Source organism: Pecten maximus, chromosome 17 (assembly GCF_902652985.1).
Source record: "Pecten maximus chromosome 17, xPecMax1.1, whole genome shotgun sequence".
NCBI lineage: Eukaryota > Metazoa > Mollusca > Bivalvia > Pectinida > Pectinidae > Pecten > Pecten maximus.
In genome coordinates, this window is record NC_047031.1 from 31,888,942 (window position 1) to 31,915,173 (window position 26,232).

General features: G+C 35.6%; 2 protein-coding genes across 6 annotated transcripts; one reads left to right on the plus strand and one right to left on the minus strand.

Annotated features, from left to right (window-relative positions):
- Window positions 1-7,326: 7,326 nt before the first annotated feature.
- LOC117315615 lies at window positions 7,327-12,341 on the plus strand. 5 transcript variants are annotated; one of them, XM_033869881.1, is made up of 6 exons: window positions 7,327-7,498; window positions 7,972-8,132; window positions 8,504-8,673; window positions 9,743-9,899; window positions 10,199-10,295; window positions 10,674-12,341. In XM_033869881.1, the coding sequence occupies exons 4-6, from the start codon at window positions 9,790-9,792 to the stop codon at window positions 11,322-11,324; spliced, it is 858 nt and encodes a 285-aa protein (XP_033725772.1). In that variant the 5' UTR covers window positions 7,327-7,498; window positions 7,972-8,132; window positions 8,504-8,673; window positions 9,743-9,789; the 3' UTR covers window positions 11,325-12,341. The 5 variants fall into 4 exon arrangements, with proteins under 5 accessions (XP_033725773.1, XP_033725772.1, XP_033725776.1 ...); XM_033869882.1 differs by having other exon boundaries at window positions 7,327-7,540; XM_033869883.1 differs by having other exon boundaries at window positions 7,972-8,125.
- Window positions 11,484-13,724, minus strand: LOC117315325. Its single transcript, XM_033869473.1, has 3 exons — window positions 13,520-13,724; window positions 11,672-12,703; window positions 11,484-11,491 (listed from the first exon to the last, which is right to left on the minus strand). Exons 1-3 carry the CDS (start codon window positions 13,722-13,724, stop codon window positions 11,484-11,486), a joined length of 1,245 nt encoding a protein of 414 aa, XP_033725364.1.
- Window positions 13,725-26,232: the final 12,508 nt, after the last annotated feature.

Genomic DNA, 26,232 nt, shown 5'->3' on the forward strand with positions numbered 1-26,232 from the left:
AACTCAAACGCTCTTGTGGCGTCCATTGCCAAATTGTAATGTGCATCGTCACTTAACGGAGGGGGGTTGGGGATATCGCTGAGTTTTATACCTAATTTTGTTTCCGTCCTCTTCAGGACTTTTGCATATTTTTGTCTTTGTGAAACACGAGCATTATTTGTTGTACCGAGCTGATAATGTATGCCCAGTTTTCTGCATTTGTACTGCAAATCTTCTAACAATGGGTCATACAGGGTTGCATTGCTACTGTCAGAACCAGAAATACATGTAGGCCTACCTGCTGTTTTTGCCTTTTTTGTACCGATTTTATCGTTTTTCTGTAATGCTGGCCGTTTCCTTTCGTTATGGTTTATGGTTCTACTACTTACAGTCCGAGTCTGAGATGTTTGTGTGTTTTCGTTCAGATTGCTTTCAGGTATATCTTGTCTTGTCATGAGCATGTAATGGTTGTTTGAAAGTAGTATGTTGATAGTGCTTGAATTGCCATCTACGGTGTAGGACTCCGTGTTGTAACATGGAACATATTGACCTGATATTTCGTCTAACTTTGTACCTTGTAGATGCACCTCTATGTTTGTGTTTAAAATGATTGATGCAACTTTGACTTCGACTGTTGTTGCCCATCCATTGTTTTGTATCATTTTTTTGTGGTATTGGCTAGGGTGTATAACCTCAGAGCCATGGCAAATAGACACCAGATCTTTCCATTGTGTCCAATTTGAAATGACATATGTACATATTTCATGCCTGTATGTATGAGGGTAATGATTGGATGACAAACCCAGACAAAGGCAATGGAAAAAACAATTCCCATCCCCAGGAACATTTTGAATTGTAAATCTACTGTCTTGTATTTGGACGATACGTTGGTCATTTTGTCTCTCAGTGGTAGATCTATTACTATTTTTTGCATTTCTTTGTATAGATATTATTTGTCGCTGTTCAGATTCCACACTCGACTTTACATAAGAATGGTCGTTATGAGAATTCAACCTGAAATTCACTTTGGACAGAGTTTTGAAATAAGAATGGTCACTTAAAAATCCGGACATTTTCAGGCAATTGGCGCCAAAAAAGTCTAGTAAACACACAATGAATATTTACATGTTTAAATCTGCCTGCTTGAATTTAGAATTAATATTATACCCGGTTTTAAGTTTAAGACAGACTGGCTTTATTTCATAATCTACCTCTAATTAGATCAAACATCTAGCCTACATTGCATTTTTTTTCAAATTAAAAGGGAGGCCTTGTTATTATTTTAAATTCAACTTTTAAAAGTGAAAATTACAAATATTTTTTTCGACAATAGTCTATTCTGGGCAAATGATCACGTGAATTTTCATCTTTACGTACAGTACATAGGTCCTACATATCTTATAGACTAGCTACACGCATTGTAAGCTTAATCTCCAGCCGTCCGCGCGATCGGCAGTAAAGTTAGTCTATAAATTTTAAGCTTTGAAAGTGAATATTTTCTACTAGAATTCTATGCCATTTCTCCTGATAAATTTGGCAAAATAATTGTTGTTATTATTGATTTAAACTGTATTGATTGTAAGTTAAAACTCCATTTTGTTTACATGTACGTGTATATAGACACCTTGCATGAACTTACTACACTTGATATGCTATGGGATAGGCCCGACGTAGATTTCTATGACGCTGGGTTAACCTGCAGTCGTCTGGCGAATATTGTCGTCTGCGACAGGAAATTTAGTGTGCAAAGTGAAAATAAAAGTATAGAATGTATCTAAGTGTTTTAAAATTTCCATTCTATCATAAAATTTATTTTTGCGACAATGGCAGTTCAAGCGCATCACAATTTAGTCGTCTGCACTTAGCGTTCCTATTTTTGGTAACAAACCAAATATTTTCATCCAATCAAATTCGCCGATTACATTCATGTCATCAGTCATAACAGAAATGGAAGATAGTCGGTATACCGGCGGTTAGGCAGTTTTTATATCAATAGGTAAAGAATGAGGTAATTTTTAGTGAATATCGGTGAGGTATGTCGATCAGAAAGAAATGGATCAAGTCTCACCATACAGGTAACGAGAATTAAAACATGGCTGCCTGCATGGAGGCGCGAGACTTTTCCCGCGGGACACAATTTCAAAGTCCAAGGGGTATAGGATTGTATTGGACTGTATTGCTTACACACGTGTTATGGTTAGTAGAGCTTCGCTCTACGCGGCCTTCGGCCGCGTAAGAGCTGCGCTCTTATTATATAAATACTTATTTAATTATTATTATTCTTAACACTTTTTTTTGTGACCAAACTCTAGCAAAAACGAAGACAGATAGAACGTTCATATCTTAGAACATGATAGACAATATCAAGCTGACGATCCTGGTACAATTTTATGTTCATATGTTCAACGGTCAAGGTCACAGATCTATAAATAGAACATTTTTGGACGTTTTTTGAACGATCATAACTTCGTAACGGATTGTTCTTTTGCGTTCGGGTTAAGTGTGCCAGATAGATCAGGGACAGAGCTAACTTTTCTCTATGCCATCTTATCAGAGAATATGTCAAGGTCATGACCTCGCTATAGGATAAAGAAAATGTCGAAAAAAAAATTCTCAATTTTAGAACTTTCACCTCAAACGAAAGCGTTTGATGCACTGAAAACGGAATATGTAATTTTTTTGATAATCATATAACAAATGATGGAGATATGGCACTTTGAAAATTTCGAAGTTTTTCCCGCCAAAATTCAAAAATCGAGCAAAAATGCCTAATTTTTTTTCAGCTCCTTCATTTAAACACATACAGACTTGATATTTGGCACAACCATAGAACGTAAGAATGGCTACAAAAGAAGTTATTTTTCAATGACCTTGAACTTCATTCAAGGTCAAATAACCAAAAAAAATTAATTAAATAAAAATTCTTTTGAATCAGGTTCTTTGTCCTTTCGTTTTTTTTCCTTAAACAATCAATCCTTCTTGTAGTTCATTGGCGGGACTCACTTTTCTCTGCGATGTGTTATCAGAAAATATGTCAAGGTCAAGGTCTAAGCGCGAGGTCAAATCAAGGTCAAAAATTCAAAATTCAAAATGAGTTTATTTTTTGATTGCATTGCAAAGTGCATGATTAATGAAGACGAACAGTGCAAGTTTTATTGTCGTGCGATAGAAAATGACGTAGAAATGACACTTTGAAAAATGTTTGTTTTCCCGCCAAAATTCAAATTTGTCCCCAAAATGCACTTAATTCCTCTCTTCTATATCTTTACACATACAGATTTTATATTTGGCACAGTGATAGCTTGTATGGAGGGCTACAAACTTGATTGCTTTCCATTGACCTTGACCTTCGTTCAAGGTCACAGAGGTCAAATGACCAAAAATCGAAAATTTTGAATTCTTAAAAAAATCTTTATTTTGATCATCTATAGAAAAAAATGGTCTTATGAAGATGTGTGTAACGTTTCAAGGTCAAATCATCCCAAAAAATTTAAAAAAAACAGCAAAAAACTAAGATAAAGGTATGGTATACATGATGCACGGTAAGGTATACACAATACACAGTACAGGATTCACGATAATTGTGCGGGATACACGACATACGATACAGTAAACATGATACATGGTGTGGGCTACACTATATACGGTACAGAACACTCGAAACACGGAACGGTATACACAATACTTGATACGAGATACAAGGTACTTGGTACGCGATACACGGTACAGTATACACAATACAGGTTACGGGATACACGATACGTTGTACGGGACACAGGATATACGGTTCAGTAAACACGATACAAGGTACCAGATACGGTATACACGCTATGGAATACACGGTACGGGATAGACGATAAATGTTACTGGATACATTATACAATATGGGATACATGATACATGGAACGGGATTCACAATACAGTAAACACGAAACAAGGTACGAGATACACGATTCACAGTACAGTTAACACGATACGAGATACACGAATCACAGCACAGTAAACACGATACAAGGTACGGGATACACAATTCACAGTACAGTTAACACGATACAAGGTACGGGATATACGATTCACAATACAGTTAACACGATACAAGGTACGGGATACACGATTCACAGTACAGTTAACACGATACAAGGTACGGGATACACGATTCACAGTACAGTAAACACGATACAAGGTACGAGATATACGATTCACAGTACAGTAAACACGATACAAGGTACGGGATACACGATTCACAGTACAGTAAACACGATACAAGGTACGGGATACACGATTCACAGTACAGTTAACACGATACAAGGTACGGGATACACGATTCACAGTACAGTAAACACGATACAAGGTACGAGATATACGATTCACGGAGGTCAAATGATACAAAATCGAAAAATTCAAATTCTTTTAAAACGGTGTATTTTCATCGTATGTGAAAGATAACGTTATTTTAAGATTGTTTAAAGAAGGGAAGCGAAGAGAAAACGAAGAGAAAACGTAGGTAAAACGTACAAAAGCGTTCGTCAGAACGAGAACATGTCTGCGATCATTTTCTAGTTGGAAATCCCGTGTTTTGATCTTGATCAAATCTAGTTTTATTTTATTTTATTGATGGCGTAACGAGTGAAACGAAGTTCAATCAATAAAAGATAGAAATAAACCTTACATAATGTTATTGGTTTGGGTGCTCTTTAATGTCTTATCAACAGCTGATCTAGGTCATTTAAGGAAGGCCCCCGTGCGTGTGACATACATATGCGTTGGGTAAGTGCTTATGTATGATTTAGGAGACAGTGGTATGTTCGTGTTAAATCTCCTTGTGATAGCTTTTGCCGATTGATAGCGCTACCTGCCGAAGACACCCAGCAGGACACCACACCCTGTAACATTGTACTGACAACGGGCAAACCAATCGTCCCACTCCCAAAACGTTGAGATCTAAGCAGACCTGGTATGTCTTAGGCAAGAGACAAAACCCTAAACCTTCCTCAAACGGGCGAACGCTCGACTAAAGGCCAAAATTGAGACATTGACAAGGGAAAAACTAGGAAGAAAGTTGTTATAAAAGAAAGGAAAAGATAAGATATCAAATTTAGTTGCTTCTATCCATCATGTAATGGAGGCGGCAGATACCATTCCTACGCCCAACCTTCAGGTCAATATTCTGATAAGCTAGATAAAACAGACAGATATCCCGGAAGTTGCTAACTTCCCGTTAATTTGACTTTTTTTTACATGTGTGTAAACAGATTTATTGCTATATAATCTGAAACTTTTTAACTCTGTTTTCATAGCCAAATTTGATCAAATGCTTTAACTTCGGGTATCACAAAGAAAAGCTTTCACTCTGCAGGCTGGGCGTAACAAATCGAGCTGCCAATGTACCCCATGATCGTAAGAGTGGACGAATTTTGGGATCTTATTTTTTCTCTTCTTTCTTAATACTTTCTTCTTTCTATGTCTCCACTGACACTAACAACACGAACCACAGCCTCCCAAACACACAATCATTCACTACACACATGCATCCTCTGTATTATGAGAGGCGAAAAGTTCGTCCTTAAATGACCTTAGCTGTTGATACAATCTCTACGATACACTGCAATACAAGATCTAACAACACCCCGTAAGAGGTCATCTCAGCATGACCTTTTGAGTTCAGCCAATCAGCGCGTCGCCTATGACATTTTCGGTGTGATTTCATTCTTCGGAAGTATAAATACTTACGTAACGTTCCCCAGGTATTCTGATGGTTGATAGCAACGGTAAACAACATGGCTTCACCCACTCCACCCCACCGAGAACACTTAAACAATATAGTTTTAAGAAGTATACCAACAGTGTTTGTGAAATTTTGCACATTTCAAATCGAGCGCTGATTTGAGTCCTTAATACTAAGGAGACGGAACCGAAGGCTCGTATAAGACTGTTTGTCATTAGTTGACTGATGACGTCATTGACCAGTTTTCATTGGCTTGTATTTGAAGCCCAAAGGTCATGCTGAGATGACCTCCTACGGGGTGTTGTTAGATCTTGTATTGCAGTGTATCGTAGAAGAACGGAAATTACAAGTCTAATTTTAACTAGATTGGCTGTCGATAGGACATACGTTAATCAATGCAAAACAATTTTTAGATTAAGAAAGTTAAGAAAGGGACAATTTTTTTTTTTTGAGTATGAGTATGGTTCTGAAGCGAATGAATGTAAATATTGTGATTAATAAACGATCTGTAGCTGTATAGTCTTGCTCAAGTCCTTGAATATGTATGTGTTTGGAAGAGCGATTCTGATAGGTTGATTCCATCCTGGCCGGGGGTATAAATAGAGGCTCCATCAGACGGGCAAGTCAGTTGTTCAGTTGTTCTCCAGCTCGCTCGGATGAAGGAACACTCAGCGTTACAAAAAAGGTAAATAAAGGTAAACAGTGACCGAGCTGAATAAGTTTGGGCCTAGCTGCATAAGTTAGGGTTCCACTGTTGTACCAGTATCACGTATCGTTACAGGGTATCACAGTACCGGGTAAACGGGTGACTTGGTCAAAGGGTGTCTCGGTAAAGGTAGTCGCAGTCACGATGTACGTGTGTCGCGGTCAAGTTGACGTGATCACATAGTGTTGCGGTACAGGGTGTACGGGTGTAAGTACATTGTGATACAGTTTGTTTATCTAGGTAATAGGTTGTATTCAGGCTATCATAGTGTTAGATATTTACCAGGCGTAAATTAGGTAATTGTTACATATATATTGAAGTCAGGTAGACTAGCCATTGTTTTATATATATTGTCGGCAATGTTTATGTTTTCTTACAACAGTTAGATATATATTGGGTCCAAGATGGAACTTGGTAACGGACTGTAGACACGCAACCGTTACAGTTCTTAGCATGACATAGTCTGTGATTGCGTCCGTTAAATGTTTTGTCACTCATCCGACAGATATTTGAGCGAGCCATATCCCGTCACTTGAAAATGTTGTTTTGTCGTGCTCTTTCATAACAAACAGATTGTTTATATTCATTTGTTAACCTATACCCTTTGGCTGTCGTAGTCGACCGTCAATGTTCTCGACACCGTCAATTTATTAGATCTGATCAGGACACATGTATTCCAGTACTGATACAATTTTACTGACTTAACGAGTTGTGACTCTTGACTTTACTTTATAATCATTTCCCAATAGATATATACCGCACCCCGCCCTTTTCACTATAAATACTATTAATATCTAACTACAAACATGCATACTACTTCAAATCTTTCCCTGTATTGGCTATTTGTTCAACTGTTAAATGTTCAATTCTCAATTGTTCAATGTTCAATACTCAATTGGTCAATGTTCAATATTCAATGGGGTTCATCGGGGAGTTATCCCTCTTGACGTCACTAGGGGGCGCCCGTGTTTTAGTTGGTAAAACGTAAACAATATGGCGTATGACGGCTGGAAAGTTGAGCGGCTGAAGTTGGAATTAGCGAAGCGTGGTGCAGTATTGCGGGGGAGGAAAGCAGATTTGATTGAAAGGTAAACTTTGATATTTTGTGTATATGAATATCTTTCATCATGGTAGGTTTACTCATAAAAAGTGGAATAGGAAGTCAAATGCGAAGAACGAGCTGTCAACATGACAGTGAAACAACTTGACATGTGATGTCGAGACCCGATCACAATAAAATCGTTAGATGGTTCTCATAACACGAATAAATACAGTCTATCCACTTTTAGGTTAATTGACGTCGAAATGATTGTATGTATACCTATAAATTAATAATGGGCAAATAATTTTGTGCGGCGATAAGAATAATGCGTAGGCCTGTGAGATCCTATCAGGGCACCGATCGCGAGTAGGCACCAAGTATAACTACTTGTTGACAAATTACAATTCACCGAGTTGTCTATTGCAAATTATGCTTAGAATATGTTATCTGGAAAACTATGCTGTCATATAAAATGTAATAATTGTAAGTCTCAAGTGTATTGTTGCATATTATTTTCAGGTTAGAGGCATACGACAGGAACCACAACTTCAGGGACAATGTTGCGTTTTTACCAAGACCTCCTGCGTTGCCTAATTGGCCAGTAGGGATATTCGGGTTTCGGCAGTTGACACTTGACCACAAAAATCAATTGCCAACTCTTGGAATGGCACAGGTAGAAGGTATATTGCACATTTTATTTAATTATATTAAACATTGCTCGTCATATTTTTACATACATTGGTGTGTGATTTACATTGAGAAGCCTGCATATTCAGTGTATATAAAAATATTTATCCTTTGAATACATTCTGTATGATTATAACATTGATACAGTATTGAGTAACACAGTGATTCAGTAACAAACACATGGCTTAATCTTTACAGGACATAATATGTAAACATATGTAAAACTGTTGCAACAATTGAATTAAATTGGATGAAACTAACATTTTATTTATCATCATCACTGAGTTTTAATCATCATTTACATTTTAATATAATTTTGTTTGTACATAATCCTAACCTATGAATTATATAAACTTTTTTGTAGGTTATTTTCTGTATAGAATGGCAGCAGACAACCAATGCCAGTCAGACATTCAGGCTATTTCCAAAGGGAGCTTGCTAATGGAATCAGGAAGGGTTGAGGCATGCAGCTTCAAAGCAAATGGACATGATGTGTTTCTGACCGGAACAGTTGCAGCGGCAATGAAGAAAAAAGTAAGCTTACACAATTGCAATACACCAGAAAAAAAATCACATGATTTTAGCTCTTGAAACAATGCTTCATGACTTAAGATTTGCAACACTGTAATTTCGTTCAATGTGGTATGGTTTTTACAGATTTCTTACAACTACAAGATTAGACTTGGGGCAAATGGTGAAATAATAAATACTGATTGTGAATGTCCAGCTGGCAAAGGTCCGTGTGGGACATGCAAGCATATCGCAGCTATTCTCCTTGTGCTTATCAAGTTTATTGAAACTGGTAGGCTTGCTATTCGGGGAAGTTGTACAGACCATCTACAAACTTTTCACAAACCGAAGAAGAATTATCAAGGCAATAACAAAAGAAGTGTTCGTTCAATTTGCTTGTGTTTTTTAACCAATCAATAAACCAGTGGCAGATAGTCATTTCTGAAATATGGCTCCATTTTATATTGCTGAATGTCCATTTACAAAGTTGAAGCTTTCAAAGAAACTCATAGTTTTATAAATCTGCCTTTGGTTAATTGAAAATGTTCAGTTCCTTTTCAGAACGTTATACTGATATGGTAACATGTTACTAAAGTCAATGGCCACACCCACAAAACTTTTTGTTGTTGTTGTTAGTAAATTGTTTCTGTTTTTCATTATTATGCTGTTTTTTTCATGGATCCAAAACATACTGTCATAAGAAATGATATATAGTGATAAGTTAATGATTTACATCATAATAACCATGTAATAAGCATTTACTTAAAAAAAAAGTAAACCATATCAGCTACTTTTGATAACTTTTTAATTTCAGTTTAGTATATTCATTTCAGTATGATGGCTATAATTAACAGAATATACAACCTCAATTTAGGGGAATTTTACATATCTCTGAACGAATATATAATACATAAGTTCACTACATTACAACAGACCATGTAGGTCAATAAAACACAACTCTCAACTCACTATTTATATATCTTTTTTTTTAAACATTTGTATAATTATTCGCTGTATGTTACTGTATTCAATATTGAACTTCACCAATGAAAACTTAAAAGTAACTAACATTAATCAGTTTTGGCTGTTACAGGTTCACCAGTAAAGGCTGAAGATATTGAATCCAACTTCGACATTAACATGGATGATCCAAGACCTGAGAGGTTCAGAGGCAATAATGGATACAACTCATTTGTAAGGAGCCAAGTGATCAACTATTGTGCAGTATCATCCAAGGACCTTGCATTTAGGTAAAATGATAAACACTTAATCATAGAAGTGCATTATTGTAATTAGATCTATTAACATTGGTAAAAATATTACATCTTTAATTCATTTTAGCAGCCATTAATTACCACTATTATAAGTTATCTAGTATCATTATACAATGATGTCAAAAGTTCTACAAAACTTTATCCATTCTATATCCAGACTAATACTTGATAGCAAAATTATAGACAATGCAACACCTTGTACTGTGAAATTACTAAATAATATATAGTTGGAAATGAATGCATACATACAATAACATTCAGTAATTTTGAAACAGATATCTTATGCCGAAGGCAAATATACAAGTGGCAGCAAGAGACCATGACTACACTACACTACCAATGACAGAACATTGGGTTGATACCGGAACTAAGGTATGGTTATCAAAAATCAAAGAAATATGTTATATAATGTTTGATTTCCTAATGAGACATACATGATTGTCAAAGACTTATACTTAAAACCATTTTCTGCCACTTCCCTTCCAAAATATAAATACTGATAACTTGATGAGGGATATTGCAGAAACTGTACTTTTAAAGAAAATAATTTCAGTGAATGGGATCATAAAAGTAATACAGAGAGAGTGATTATACCAATGGGTTATTCACAAAGTTTATTATTAGTGAAGTTGTCGAATTCTTCAAAAGAAAAGAAATTGGGTTCAGTATGAGGTTCAATTAACTCAGATAACCAATGTTTGGTACATTAATTAAATCCTAACAATGAAAATATGTTTTTGTTTTCTATAGGTGTCATCTATGGAAGAAGTCCTGGAGATTGAAGAAACTACAAAGAAGCAAAGTGTGTGCAAGAAATGGCACCAGGAGAGAAGATGGCGTTTGACATCCTCCAGATTTGGCGAGATTTGTAAGGCAACAGACCGTAGAAATAAGGAAAAACTGTGCCAGTCTATCTTCAGGCCTGCCAGACTCACTTCACCAGCCATCATCCATGGACAAACTTTTGAGAGGGCTGCTATTAAAAAATTTGAAGAAATTAATGGTATAACAGTCAACTTGTGTGGTTTGAGAGTGGACATTGAAAACAACTTCCTTGCTGCCTCACCAGATGGCATAACAAGTCAGGGTGACATTGTAGAGATCAAGTGTCCATATAAAGGTAGAAATAATGCAATTTCTGTAAATAACAACTTTCCTTTTTTAGGAAAAGATGAAAATGGAGACATGCATCTTAAGCAAAATCACAATTATTTTTATCAAATTCAAGGGCAACTCAACATTTGTAAGAAACAGAGGTGCTTTTTTGTAGTCTATACTTTTAAAGATATTTTTGTAGAGGAAATTTATGTTGACAATTCTTTTTGGTCAGGTAGTATGCTGCCAAAATTAGAGTTATTTTACCAGAAATACTACAGAAAATTCGTTGCAGGGAAAATGTAGTTTTGCAATCTTTAAGTTATATATGCCATAATTCACATAATGGCAAACCCAGAAGTATTTTTATGTTACAAATACCCTGTACAATGTTGTTTTAAAGTCATTACAGATGCTTTACAAGAATCATTTTTCAAATACTTTTTTCTTGGAATGGCTAGTCTGTTATATTCCTGGAACAAGAAAGATGATGAAAGATTAAGATTTTGAAAGTCAACTTATTTAACTTACTATGGATTGTCTGAAGTTCTGAATAACAAAACATATATACAATATTCTAGATCCAAGAGCAACCTTTGAATGTGAAAGATTTGAATTCAATATTTTAAAGGTTTTAGCTAAGCCAATCACACGTTCAACATGAATTCTTTTGGAAGCAATGCGCCGATCTCTTACTACATCTTCTGCATCTAACTGACTTTTGCCCTTCAGCATAGTTGGTGTGTTTACTTTAACATCACGTGATGCAAACAGATCTTGCACCATGATTCCTCTGTCTGCCATGATACTATCACCTGAATCAAACATTGAACGATCATGTAAAAGGCGAGAGCGCTCAATAATCTGACGGTCACTTGCAGAGCCTCCATAGGCATCAGATATGTAGGAAATAGCACCTTTTGGTGTGCACCCAACCATAGTCTTAAGAGTGTTTTTGTTTTTGTATGAGGAGAATGTAGCGCTCTGGGCATTGACATTGCGTGGCTTATGAATCGGAATTTCAGTTGCATCCAAAATAACTCTTGTATTGCTAAATTGGGAAAAGTTCTCTGGCATGTGTTCATCCACAATATCTCGTGAGGGCCAAATATCAAGTTCTTTCAATTGAAAATATAGAAAGTTTATCCAAATATTTAGCAGAGTTGAAACAGTGGTTTCACTGATATGAAAGAGATGACCAAGTTCAATGTTTTCTGTTGCTCTGCGTAACTTCATAAGTGTTAAAAATAACTGATTTTCTGGTGACAAGACAGAGGATTTGAACTGCAAATCATGTGCAGCTGGACCAAGTATATTAAAAAACAGCATGAAATGGTCGTAGTCCTCGAAACCTGTATAGTATTTGAGCATCTTGGGACAGCTGCGATAATTTTCGATGGAATATCCTTGTCTTCCCCCTTGAATCTCGCACTGAACAGACATATCACTGAATGATTGACATTGATCATTTTCAACATGTTGAGTATTTATCATTATCTCAGGTTCACTTTCTATGATAACACTGTCTCCTACACTAGGGGTGGGCACTACATCACTAGGAGTTACTATGTCCTCTCGTCTCTTTTGACGTTCACTACGTGCTTTAGCAGAAGGACTGGCAGTATTTCTAGATGAGAATAAGAATACTGAAGGGACAGCATTAGGTTTTAATCTTTTGCGTTCTCCTGAAATAAAACACCAAGTAAGGATAAGGTCTTTGATGAGAAAAAAACACTCGCAGTATTTTACTTTTGGGTGTTGCTAGATGTAAATTACACTTTGACCATAATTATATTGAACCCTTCAGATTTCATAAATGGTGAAATATCTATCTGGTGTATACCAGGTAAATGCATTATATTGTTCCTAATGTTCAGTTTGATATATTTCTGTTATTGCTATCCCATGAAGTGATAATATTGTGTTAACTACATGTTCATGATGTTGTATCTTTTGTAATGTCTATATACATGTACATAAAATATAGATCAGTTAAACTGAATTATATTAACATGATCTGGTCATTTATTGGTGTCTTTATACATGTATAGCAATATAATAAAATGATATTAGGTTGGAAATGGAGTAAGTGTATTTTTTTCATTAACAGATTGGAAAACGCTTATGTGAATTAATGTTATGAGTGAAATGTTGTCATTATAACAGAAAAAACGGTGATTTTCGTTTTCTAACATCTATTTCAGCTAAAACAAAATACATGTAGGTGTGTGATCACACTGCTGTATCCAGATAAGAAACTTCACGCAATTATGATTATGTATATAATAATTAACTGAACCGGAAGCGGGTAACATTTCGTGACAAGTCCCAACTTACAAGACAAAGGTAGGTTATATTACATGTATGCTGACACACGACATTTCATTCGGCATAATCATAACAAGTCAATCTTATCAATGAACGTTTTAATGTTCCTTTATAAAAGTTCGTCTTTCCTCTGAAGAAGGCCGTATACAGCGATAATATCGATATATCCTTACCGAGTAGAGTCTGTTGAACGTAGTCAGAGTCCAAGAAGTGTTCCGAACAGACCTTGGAATGTTTGCCTGGTTCCCATAAACCTTTAGTCTTTTCGTCGACACGACGAATAGCAACTCGCCATAACCTTTTAAGGTTTGGATCAGAAGGGAATGTATGTCCGCTTCCATCAGATTTACAACCGGGAACGCAACAATAATATGGCATATTTTACAAACGCTACGTAAAAGTTACACCAGCTTGACCTTTGTAAAAGTGTATTGGAACTCTTCAGTCTTTCGAGAACATACCAACTAGAGCACAAACGCCATCTGGCGGCAAAAAATGCAGCCGATGAACCCCATTGTTCAATGTTCAATACTCCACCATTCAATGTTCAATACTCAACTATTCAATACTCAACTGTTCAATGTTCAATACTCAACTATTCAATATTCAATACTCAATTGTTCAATGCTTATTATCTCAATGTTCAATACTCAATTGTTCAATGTTCAATACTCAATTGTTCAATGCTCTACTGTTCACTGTTCAATACTCAATTTTCAACTCAACTGTTCAATGTTCAATACTAAATTTCTCGATGTTCAATACTCAACTGTTCAATGTTCAATACTCAATTGTTCAATGCTCTACTGTTCACTGTTCAATACCCAATTTTCAACTCAACTGTTCAATGTTCAATACTAAATTTCTCGATGTTCAATACTCAACTGTTCAATATTCAATACTCAATTTCTCGATGTTTAATACTCAACTTTTCAATGTTCAATACTCAATTTCGCAATGTTCAATACTCAATTGTTCAATGTTCAATACTCAATTTTCAATGTTCTATACTCAAATGTTCAATGTTCAATGATGAACTATTTAATGTTCGATGAAAACAAATTTGAAATACAACATATTGGCCGACATACTATCTTAACAAATACAACATAATCAACACAACATGGGTTTACTTATCGACTACTGGAATGCTTTGTTACAGTTTATGACGATATCTTGAGAAATCGTCGATAATTTTACTTCACGCGTTGTCTTATATGCTGTGGAGTTGCAAATCTTTAATCGCTCTGCGGTTGGCGTTATGGTGCATGTTCCTTTTCTCCATTTGACTGTGTATCTTGTACTTACCCAAATCAGGCACTACCGAATGGACACAATTGTATAGGAGCCTTTTTGTCTATTTTTCTCTACACTTTGACCAGATACACTGGATTTTAGCATATTAAACTTTTTTCAAATGTGTGACATTTCTATATTAAGTCTGCCACGATCTGTCTCCACCAAAACACTTTTAGCATGTTTCCGAGGAACCTTCCAGTCATTTCTGACTGAAATCTGTTGACATCCTATAAACAACGATAATTACAATTACACACATTGGGCTTGTTAAGCTTCATCTGGGGACAATGCAATGCAAGTGTAAGTATGTTTTTGTATGCATTTTATCGAAACTATCATTGTCGGAGAATATCTTCAGAATATTAAGATCATTATATCTTTTTCTTTAAAAAATAAAATAAAATTCATGTGTTCACTTACTCAGACGGAAGAGCAGAATGCTTGGTAGTATGATAAGAATGAAGAAGCGGGTATTCCTATAGTAGTTGCCTCCCATGTACATACAGTGAATTGTGGCAGCTACATGTATACTCTGTTCTCATTTCCCCGACATGGAGTGATATCTTTATAAACAACATCATCAGTGTACATGATACAATTTATTCTATACTGAGATATTCAACATAGAAGCATAAATAAAGAAGCCCTGCCCGAGCCAAAAATATCTACGGCACCAAAAACCCTAACAATACATTAAGCAGCGGTGTCCTCGGTCATGATTATTTTGGGGACATAAAAAAAACATCGCTGCACTAATTTAATACTTATGGCATTTTCCCTTCCTTTATCACTGGTTCTCTTTATGTATTTTGTTTTCTTTTGTTTCTTCCTGCCAGCGTTATTATATTTTCCTAGATTTTGCGCGGACGTAAAACTACTTCCTTAAAAAAACATTTTTTCTCGGTCAAAGGATAGAACCTAAAGGTATGTAACATCATACATAGTTGCTGTCTGGTAGGAAAAACCTAGTCAATATTACACACAAATATCCCCGTGGCCATAGCCTGGTAACTCGCACAGGATTGTCGTATAAAGGGCAATAACTCATCACTACTTTGATTGCTTTCATATTAACTTGGTACAAAAGGTTCTTCACAGCCCTATAACAAATCACTGGATTTGATATTCTATTTGTGTATGGTTACTGTCTTTAGTTTGTGTCTCATATAAGATCACCCCCAAAGCATTGAAGTCACTGGTACATTTACACAATTAATGCATACACTTCTGTATCCGCAGGAGTTTGATTAATATTAAACTGATCGTTCAATATTTCTGTTTTAAGCAAATGTAAACACTGTAAACGACCACAGAAATCAACCGGTCAAGCTGATACCGACTTACATATACATAATCACCTAGATACATTTATAGATGATTTCAGAGTACTAGAAGTGCTTGTGTGTTTGTTTTTTTGTTTGTTTATGTTTTACGGCCAATCGACAACTAAGGTCATTTAGGGCCAAACAATATACTATCGTTTTTTATTTGTAACGTTAAAATCAGATAAAATTGGTCATTTTTAAAAGCATTCGTATTATACATTTAGATCATTATGATAAAAAAGTTGGTTAAAATGGTAAAATATATATATGTACGAATAGATTATGTGAACTTTGTGATTTATATAGAACGTCAAAGAGAGTAATGTAAAAGAAATCAAAGTCCATATAATAGATCGATTTCTTTCAAGGAGTTAAATATTGTTTAAGTGTGTTCAATAAGTGCTACGTTAGAACAAAACAGTCATTAACAATCATTAACAGTGGTCGTTAAGTGGCTTCACCATCAGTGCATTATATCTACACATCATCTCAAGTTTTGTCAAACATTTATTTAGGTAAGTAAGTACGTGCATGTCTTTCCTTTATCATAAACAGTTGTGGGTTTTACACCTAACCCCGCAAACATCTGTCGATTTGATTACTATTTCGCACTTTGGTGATCCCGTGTACGTACCCGTTATTTTCGGATTGAAATGACATAGTAAAGTGTGGTCTCTGAAGCGACCAGGTCAGGTCATTAATGCGTTGTTGACTGGACTATACTGAAATATTCACACACATTACCTATTTATTTAAGCATTGGTGTCATTTTTATATTCATTCTTAACATTATGATTATTGCTGATGTAATGGATACATTTTCTTTTAACATGAAAGAGACTTTTATGTACCGTGACATCGATAAATGAGACAAGTTCTTTAAAATCAGTGTGTCCTTACCTTTATCTTCTGATCATTATGATTATAACTAATAGTATCTTTCAAACTGTATTTAATTTATTTTCACAAAATCAGATGTACAGAAAAAAACATATTTACAAAGAAAGGAAATTTGATGCATGTGGAGGACGGATCATGAGACGTTTTGAAACATAATCTTTATAAATCTACATAAACTTCTTAATTTGTTTACATTGTTTGTATTAATTATTTCTGAAAATAACATTAGTATGAAGCTGCTAAATTTTACTTCTAATAGAAAATAGCCATGTTTGCCCGGCTAACTTTAAGGATAATTGAGATATTTACCCCTGAAACTAGTGTTTTTTTCTTCCATACTAGATGCAAAGAGAAAATTAGTTTCGTAGAGGTAACTCCTGTTTTCGTCCAAAGGCAGTTTTAGAGTTTTTATTCCTGCTCTAATGATGCACTCCTAAAATTGATTCCAAAAATCCGGAGAAAACATGGTGGACCAAAAGTCCCAAAACCTAACTAAGGTGGTATTAACATCTATACAGGTAGAGTGAAAGACAAATATCAAGGAGAAGTTAAGGGTATAATCTTAAAACTAGTGTGGACTTTTCCTCCAATATAGGTACCAAGAGCATATCACAGTTTGGTAGAGGTCACGCGTGTTGTTCGTCCAAAGACGCTTTTAAATCATTAAGTTATATATTGTAACAAAACGTCTCAAAAGCCAACTCAAATGTTATTACTATTTATTCAGGTAAAATAAAACATAAAAAACTAGAACTGTCGGCAAGATGGCTGACTAATACCAACGCAATCTGCACGAGTCAATGGTGAAGTGGAATTGTTAATTAGAGGCCAACTAAGACAACCCAGTAATATAGTGACTAGTTGCCATAGCAACCATAATTTTGAGAAAAAGAAAGTGGCATCTACATTTACACATGGTCCTCTATATTTGTGTGAATTTTTATTGGAATCGGTGCTTCGGTTTAGGAGGGGTTGTCCGGACAAACTTAAAGTTATGGTTCTTATCGGAAAACCTATTTAAAGTAACCAATTGCCATAGCAACCTTTATTTTGAGAAAAAGAAAGTGGCATGCACATCTACACATTGTCCTCTATATATGTGGGAAGTTTCATTGAAATCGGCCCTTCGATTTAGGAGGAGTTGCCCGGACAAACTTAAAGTTATGGTTCTTATCGGAAAACCTGTTTATAGTGACCAGTTGCCATAGAGACCATAATTTTGAGAAAAAAAAGTGGCATGCACATCTACATATGATAATTAATATGTGTCTGAAGTTTCATTGGAATCGGCCCAGCGGTTTAGGAGGAGTGGTCCGAACAAAATGCGTCTACAGGCGGACGGACGGACGAACGAGCAACCTGATACCAGTATACCCCCCTTAATTCGTTGCGGGGGTATAATTATCATTTATCACAGTAAGGTGGACATGTGAGATCATTTATCATTTATCACAGTATGATGGACAAGTGAGGGCCGCGGTGGCCGTGTGGTTAAGGTGTCCCGACACTTTAACAGTAGCCCTCCACCTCTGGGTTGCGAGTTCGAAACCTACGTGGGGCAGTTGCCAGGTACTTATCGTTGGCCGGTGGTTTTTCTCCGGGTACTCTGGCTTTCCTCCACCTCCAAAACCTGGCACGTTCTTAAATGACCCAGGCTGTTAATAGGACGTTAAACAAAAACAAACCAAAAAACATAGACATTTGAGAATATTTATTATTTATTACAGTAAGATGGATATGTGTGAATATTTATTATTTATCACAGTATGATGGACATGTGCAAATATTTATTATTTATCACAGTATGATGGACATGTGTGAATATTTATCATTTATAACAGAAAGTTGGACATGTGATAATGTTTGTCCTCTATCACAGTATGATGGACATGTGATAATGTTTTTCATTAATAACAGTAAGATGGACAGGTGAACATATTTATCATTTATCACAGTAAGTTGGACATGTGAGACATATTTATCATTCATCACAGTAAGATGGACATGTGAGAATATTTATCATTCATCACAGTAAGATGGACATGTGAGAATGTTTATTATTTATAACAGTAAGATGGACATGTGAGAATATTTATTATTTATCACAATAAGATGGACATGTGAGAATGTTTATTATTGATAACAGTAAGATGGACATGTGATATTAATCCAGATAATTGTTTTTAAAAGCATGAATCAGAAAGCTGGTAAATCGGGACTGACCTAATTGTCTGTGTTTTTATTATTGATTGTGAGACGATCATGAATTAAAATCAAAACTGTAGATATGTTTGAATAGATTAAAATCATTCAAATATTGTATATGAACGAAAATTCCAACGTTTAAAATTAAAAAAATCATGATTGCTTGCAATATAGATAAGATATAATTCTAAAACTAGACATAAAACTAAATAAAACAAGGGGCTCATGATATTTATCATCTTCCTAGCCAAGGCTTCTGATTACGTTACACTCCACGAACTGTAACGTAATCAGAAGCCTTTGCTAGCGAAGATAGATATTTATTGGTCTGATGGGTTTCTAGAATGTACTGAAATTTAATGCATCTCACCTCTGTGATCATGAGAGTAGATACAGGTTTGTTCATGTAAACTAATCCTTGGCGTTTTTGGTTTCTGAACTTTTTGTTAACTTTCGTCCAACTTTGCTTCAGAATGTCATGATAAAATATCAATATGATAATTTGACCTTTACCCTTGACCCCTTGTCCTTGTCCTTTTTTACCCGGTGAACTTAGCTGTAGGTAAGTTTACTCCCCGTTGAATTTCGACTTTGTTTCATCTATTCAGACCAAAACAGTCATCAGCGAAAAGATATAAAAATTTGACATTGAGATTTGGGCCTTATAACCTTGACCCCTGACTTCCCTTTTGAACTCAGCATGTATATTTGTGAACTGACCAAACAACATGACTTTTGGGCATTTTGGTTACTGATTAAAGATTTTAACACACTTGACCCCTGCGGCTTTGAGAGAAGGTCAAGGTCATTGATTCGAACTAGCTTTGGAGCAATTTTCCCCAGCATGACCGCCAAATGACTCATTTTTCCTCAAGACAAGTTCCGATATTATACTATACAAATAACACACTACAGGTTTATCATTGTGAGACAAGTTTTGCTTACAGCGGCAATCTTTGAAACGTTGAACCAGAAACGTTAACGATATGAAAATAGTTTTTTTTTTTTTTTTTTTTTTTAATTTTCTGCAAACATGTTCGACATGATACCATTTATAAAAAAAATGACTTCCAAACATGAAATTTATAGCTAACATGTCAGTCTTTTTCAGTCATTGAGGTGTCACATGTACAAATCAATGCATATTTTAATTACAATATACAAGTTAGTTTGTATTGTGTTCCTAGTCTTGTACTGTACATGACACTGGTGTATTGTAGTGTGGAAACTACCCTGTCTATTTATAGTTAAGTCGGTGTGTCTTACATGTGTAGTCCTGTGGTCGTCTTGTGCAAGTCCATATAAGGTGTCGTTTGTCTCTTATATGTAATTAGGATATGAAAGTGTGAGAAAGCATGGAAAAATGAGTGAAGGTTAAATAAAACCTTATACAATACAGCGAACGTCGCAGTGAGTAATGAGTCGTACAAAGCAAAGGACACTAACGTCATTGTATTAGCTTTCGGACTTTGATTTTGAACGACTTTTTGTGTATTTATTTGGATACTTAAAGAATACTGTTATATTTATGTTTTATCTGTTTATAATAGGTGAATATCTAATTTCGCAACAGACTCGGTCGCGAATTATAAGATATCGCTAAAATTGGTCACATTTTAAAGTACGAGTTAGCTCCCTTGTATGGATGTGGTCATGAACCGATCACCTATTTAAACATTCCGTATACAGGTGTGCTTAATTGACAGTGACTCGAGCCTATGGACCTCAGTACTAACAAATATGCAACGGAGTTTTGAAAAAAAAAACAGTTTGAGATGTGGTATGCGCATGAGATCGGCAAATAGCAAGCAGGTGGCGCTGCGATCAGGTGCCAAGTGGTTGGTAAAATTATACGTTCATCTGAAAACAAGACTTGAGATTATAACAAACGGTTTCAAAGATGCAGGCATCTGCAAAGTCCTTGATATGTAAGTAGATCTCCTTTTAACTGAGTGAATTATCCATAGTATCTAGGTCATGCAGATTGACTTACATAACCGTACACACGTTACGTGTTCAATGTTTTAACTTTTGATTTTCAATAAATGTTCCTGTACTTCTACGTTTTCGTTGTACATGTGTATATGAAACACATGTACGCTAAAATTTGAATTACAGGTTATGAAAACGCTAAAAATAAAACATGTCGTTTTGTACAGAAAACTCGAAATTTGGCATACGCTAAAAAAACAAAAAAAACGATATACGGTATTATAAAACTATAGGTCGTCGGTTGGTCATTTTAAAATCATTATATGTATCATTTGTTTACAGGTTTTTTTATATACTTGTTTGATACCGTCTCTGGAATAAAATAAAAAAATCTTCAAGACTAATCACTCTTAAGTCGTTTTCTCTCCTCTGACACAGGGGTAAACGGGAATGATTTAAGGGACCCTGGTGTTATGTTCAGAGCTTTAAGAATGTCAGCGATTGGTGTGACTATTCCATTTCCATAACTGGTACAACCTATAGCCATCCCTATACAGACGAGTTCCTGTTTGCCCGATGACTTATCCACATAAAATACTCCCGCTCCGGAATCTCCAGGCTGAAAGAAAACTGTAACACCCTGAATGCTCCGGATCTCCATTTGACCACTCATAAGGACTTTTTGTTTGCTTTTTTCGAGACGAAGCTCTTCCGACACTAACCTGACGACAGTCCCGTCGCAATCAAGGACCCCTCTGGTCACGTGGGTTTCGGCTCCAAACTTAACAATACGTAAATCATTATCAATTGTTGTGGGGTCGCCATGGATTTTCCCAGAATCATAATAAGGTGCGACATCAAAACCTGAAATATGCAGGAAATTCCAAGCTAAAACATTTACATCAAACATTTTTTTCAGAATCTCTAAAACGTCAGCCTTTTTTTGTGCAAGACATACCTATGAAACTTTTGTTAATGTAAATCTTCCCTATCTAGTTTGTGCAGGAGTGGGGAGGAATATGCCTGCTTTATCTCACAGCATGTTTTAAGAGGCGACGAAATATGAGCATTTGGAACCATTGTCTCTGACCTTTGCCCATTTCACTTATTGTTTAATAACGACGACAAACTTCGATTGATGATGTCATAGAAAAAAATTTCCTCGGTGAAAATAAAGTGTATATAAAATTTGACCTCGACCTTTCACATAGTGACCTTGGCTTCTGGTCTGTTATTGTTATTGTTTGATTCCAACTCAAGACTAAGGCAAAATTGAAATATCTTCACCAAATCATAAATTTATTATATTTCCCTTATTTAGCACTTGGTACCAGAGTCATCATTCCTCCCCGGGATGTTAATATTAGAACGAGAAATCTTTGTGAGTTATATTAGAATATTCTGCAATAATCACTGAAATACGTATTTGAGTGAAAAAGTTTGATTATCATCTTTTAACACAACAAATTATGTACATTACCTGCTTCTCTATATTGCCGTTCCTTGGCAATAGCGAATTCCCCGCGAGATGGAATCCGTGCTTGTTCTGTTATGGCAACTACAGCGGCATCAACACTAGCGTTTGGAGCGCGTGGATAAAATACCGCCCGCCTGACCTGTCCGCAGCGGTTCGCTTTGTCTGGAACGGGGGAGAATGGCTGTTCTACAAAAAGTTTTTCATTTTGTTTCACGTAACCATTCGAGTCAATTCCAAAGATGGTGTGAGCACAAGTCAGGAAGGCTAACTGTCCTTGGTAGTCTACGAATGGGCCAATGGTTCCAGAATATTGACCATTCTCCACGCAGAATTCGCACCCCATTCTAAGTGTATCGTGACGGAGATTGCTCGCTTTTGTGTTGTATCCAAATTGGAAGTAACCTTCTCTAACATCTATGTCTACCGTTTTATCCGCCATGGAAACAGTTCTTGGAAAATCATTCTCTCCCACAGGAACATATCCCTTTGATGAGCAATAAAGTACAATACACGGATGGTCCATCTCCATTTCTCCACCTTTGGACTTGACAGGTGACATGCTGATGATATTCAAATTAGAGTGATGAAGGAACCACTGTTCGGCCTTTAGCTGGATGATATCCTTCAGTTCGGTTCTCTGTTCAGGAGTGAGATGACAGTTTTGTGACTGACATTCTTCAATAACGTCGCTTGCTTCACGGCTGACAATGTTTGGGTTTTTTAAGATAATTCTAAGCCCATCAAAAGTTTTGTATGTTTCTCTGTTATACGAGTCGCTGTAAACAATGAACTGAGGCTCTTTGTCCTTACAACTAGTCACAGGGATTACTGCCGTTTCAGGTACGTTGTATTCTTTAGAAATCTGACGAATGATATCTGCATCCTTCCGACCCCGTTTTCCATTTTCTAGATGCACGAATTCCTGCCTTCGTTTTCCATTTTGTAAATGCACGAAATCCTGCTTCAATTGGCCATTTGATAACGTTCCGAAGTCCGCTTTCAATTTGCCAATTTCAATATGTTGTTGGCCCCCATTCCATTTGTGTTCTGAAAAAGGGCAGTTTAACCCTGTTTTTAAATAATCGCAAATCAGTTGTTATATATATAACAAATAAAACAGATAACGAAGATGGAAATCACCATGTCACGAAACCAAGGAAGGATAGATATCGAATTGTGTAAGCCTTTAACCAGTCGTGCATATACTAGTAATACTGATACTATGTCGATTTAAATTAGATTAGATTAAATCGATGAAAAAAAATAATCTGAAGACCCCTTCAGCACCGAGATTCCCACATATGGATTCGAACGAAGTAGGTTGCTTAAAATTACCAATTTTACCCTGCCACTCCTAAATCTGGTGCAGCTCTTACATCGCTAAAATTAGTACATGTATATCTATAGTATATAGAATATTTTCCATAGTGTAGCAGGGTATTTTATATAGTTATAGTTATATTTTATTTAAGTTTTGTAATTAGTCATTTATCAATTAGCATAATCATAAATTAACTTAATAAGTGAATAATTTCTAAGCTTAAATACTATATAACTATATATATTTATCACCCTGCTACACTATGGAAAATGCAGCTTTTACATCGCTAATATTAGTATACAATCCGTATATCTATAGTATATAGCACATTTTCCATATTGTAGCAGGGCGATTTGTATATCCGTCCGTAAGGATCAAATTACTTTTTTATTATATATTTATCCGTCCGTAAGGATCAAATTACTTTTTTATTATATATATATATCCGTCCGTAAGGATAAAATTACTTTTTTATTGTATATATATCCGTCCGTAAGGATCAAATTACTTTTTTATTATATATATCCGTCCGTAAGGATCAAATAACTTTTTTATTGTATATATTTATATATATATATATAGTTATATTTTATTTAAGTTTAGTAATTAGTCATTTATTAAGAAGCATCACAAATTAACTTAATACGTGACTAATTACTAAACTTAGATAAGATATAACTATACATATATAAATCAGCCTACCACAATATCAACAGATGACATACGCGTCTATTACAGACACATTGTTGTTCTAACCATCACACTTTCACTATGTCGATTGGGGTCCTTTACACGACCATTAGAGAAAAGGTTCAGTTGGTCACTTCTCGACTACCCATGTTCGCTCGAGTTATCCCTGGTTTCCTCCAACGCAAAGAGTTATGCGCGCTTCAACGCAGACCAACAAATTGTTTCACAGTCTATCACCAAATACTCCATAACCTTTTTTCAACACATTCACATTAAGATAAATAGGTTGATCGCGTTTAATATAGCTACTGTAGAGGGCATGAATGTTAGTGTTCTGTCAGAGTAGTGTATCTAAGCTGTCTGCGTAAAAAATTATCAGCACATAAATCAGATGTTGGGCGCTACTGGACATTACGTTGGACGTGTCATTGTTCCATCTAATACAAAACTGTTATCGACAAAGACGTGCTGGAGTATAAGGTAAACGAAGACGACAGTGTTATAATGATCGTGGTAATAGGGATGTAAGGTAAAATAAGGGTACCGTTACAGAAACCTCCCTTCTTACTATCATGACACCTAGGAGCTTATAATTTTGGCGAATCAAGATTAACAATGTACATTAGTGAGACATAACCGAGTGTGGCCGCTACTTCTGTTTAATGCGTGGCATTTTTGGTATCAGTATAATGAGACTGAGTGGGTTATTCGCTATAAAGTATCATACAGACTCCTACTGACAAACACGTAGAATAAACGCATATATCCTGCATGCAGGGGAGGTCATCCTTAAATGACAATAACTGCTTATTGGACTTTAACAGCACAAAATATAACTTAATCAAAGCAGAATTTGAATTTTTCAGTATCAACCTAGTTAAGTTTTCAAAAGCCTTACGAATAACACAAACTTTGGAATCAACGGGCCTTTAGCAAATTTAGCGGCAAAAGTCCTGTAATGCCTCTGAGACAATCAACCTGATGAAGAGTATTTCCAGTGTTTTCACTGAGAGGTGACTTATACAATACCTACTAATGTTAGAGTATTTCCGGTGTTTTCACTGAGAGGTGACTTTTACAATACCTACTAATGTTATCTATGGCGTAAGTACAAGGTGTAAGACAAAGATATATTACCCAATAGCACTTCATACATGTGTCCATTATGTGTTGTATTACAGCTAGTTGTATGTGGATACATGTGTCTAAGTTGTATTACAGCTATTTGTATGTGGATAATTGGTTCCAGTCTGTGTCATATTACAGTTATTTGTATGTGGATACATGTGTCCAGTCTGTGTTGTATTACGGCTATTTGTATGTGGATACATGTGTCCAGTCTGTGTTGTATTACAGTTATTTGTATGTGGATCCATATATCCAGTCTGTGTTGATACATGGGTATGACAAGGCCATAGACGTGTGGGTATAACAACCAATATTGTATTCATTTATTTATTTTTCATTAATTTATATACATATATTTATTCATTTATTCATCTATTTATTTAACTGTTTGATTATTACATAAAGTAACACGTATGTATGTAAAGGTATATGAAGTGTGATTCCATAGATAGGGTTTTGATCACATCATTATATATATTGCGTACTGTTTTATACGTGATAGTGTACAAAGTCCTTTCAGTCGCTCTGAATAACCACGTCAGAGAAAAATAAGAAAACGGAGGCGAGGATTGGTTCAGTTTTGTTAGTTTAATAATGTAAGTCCTACCG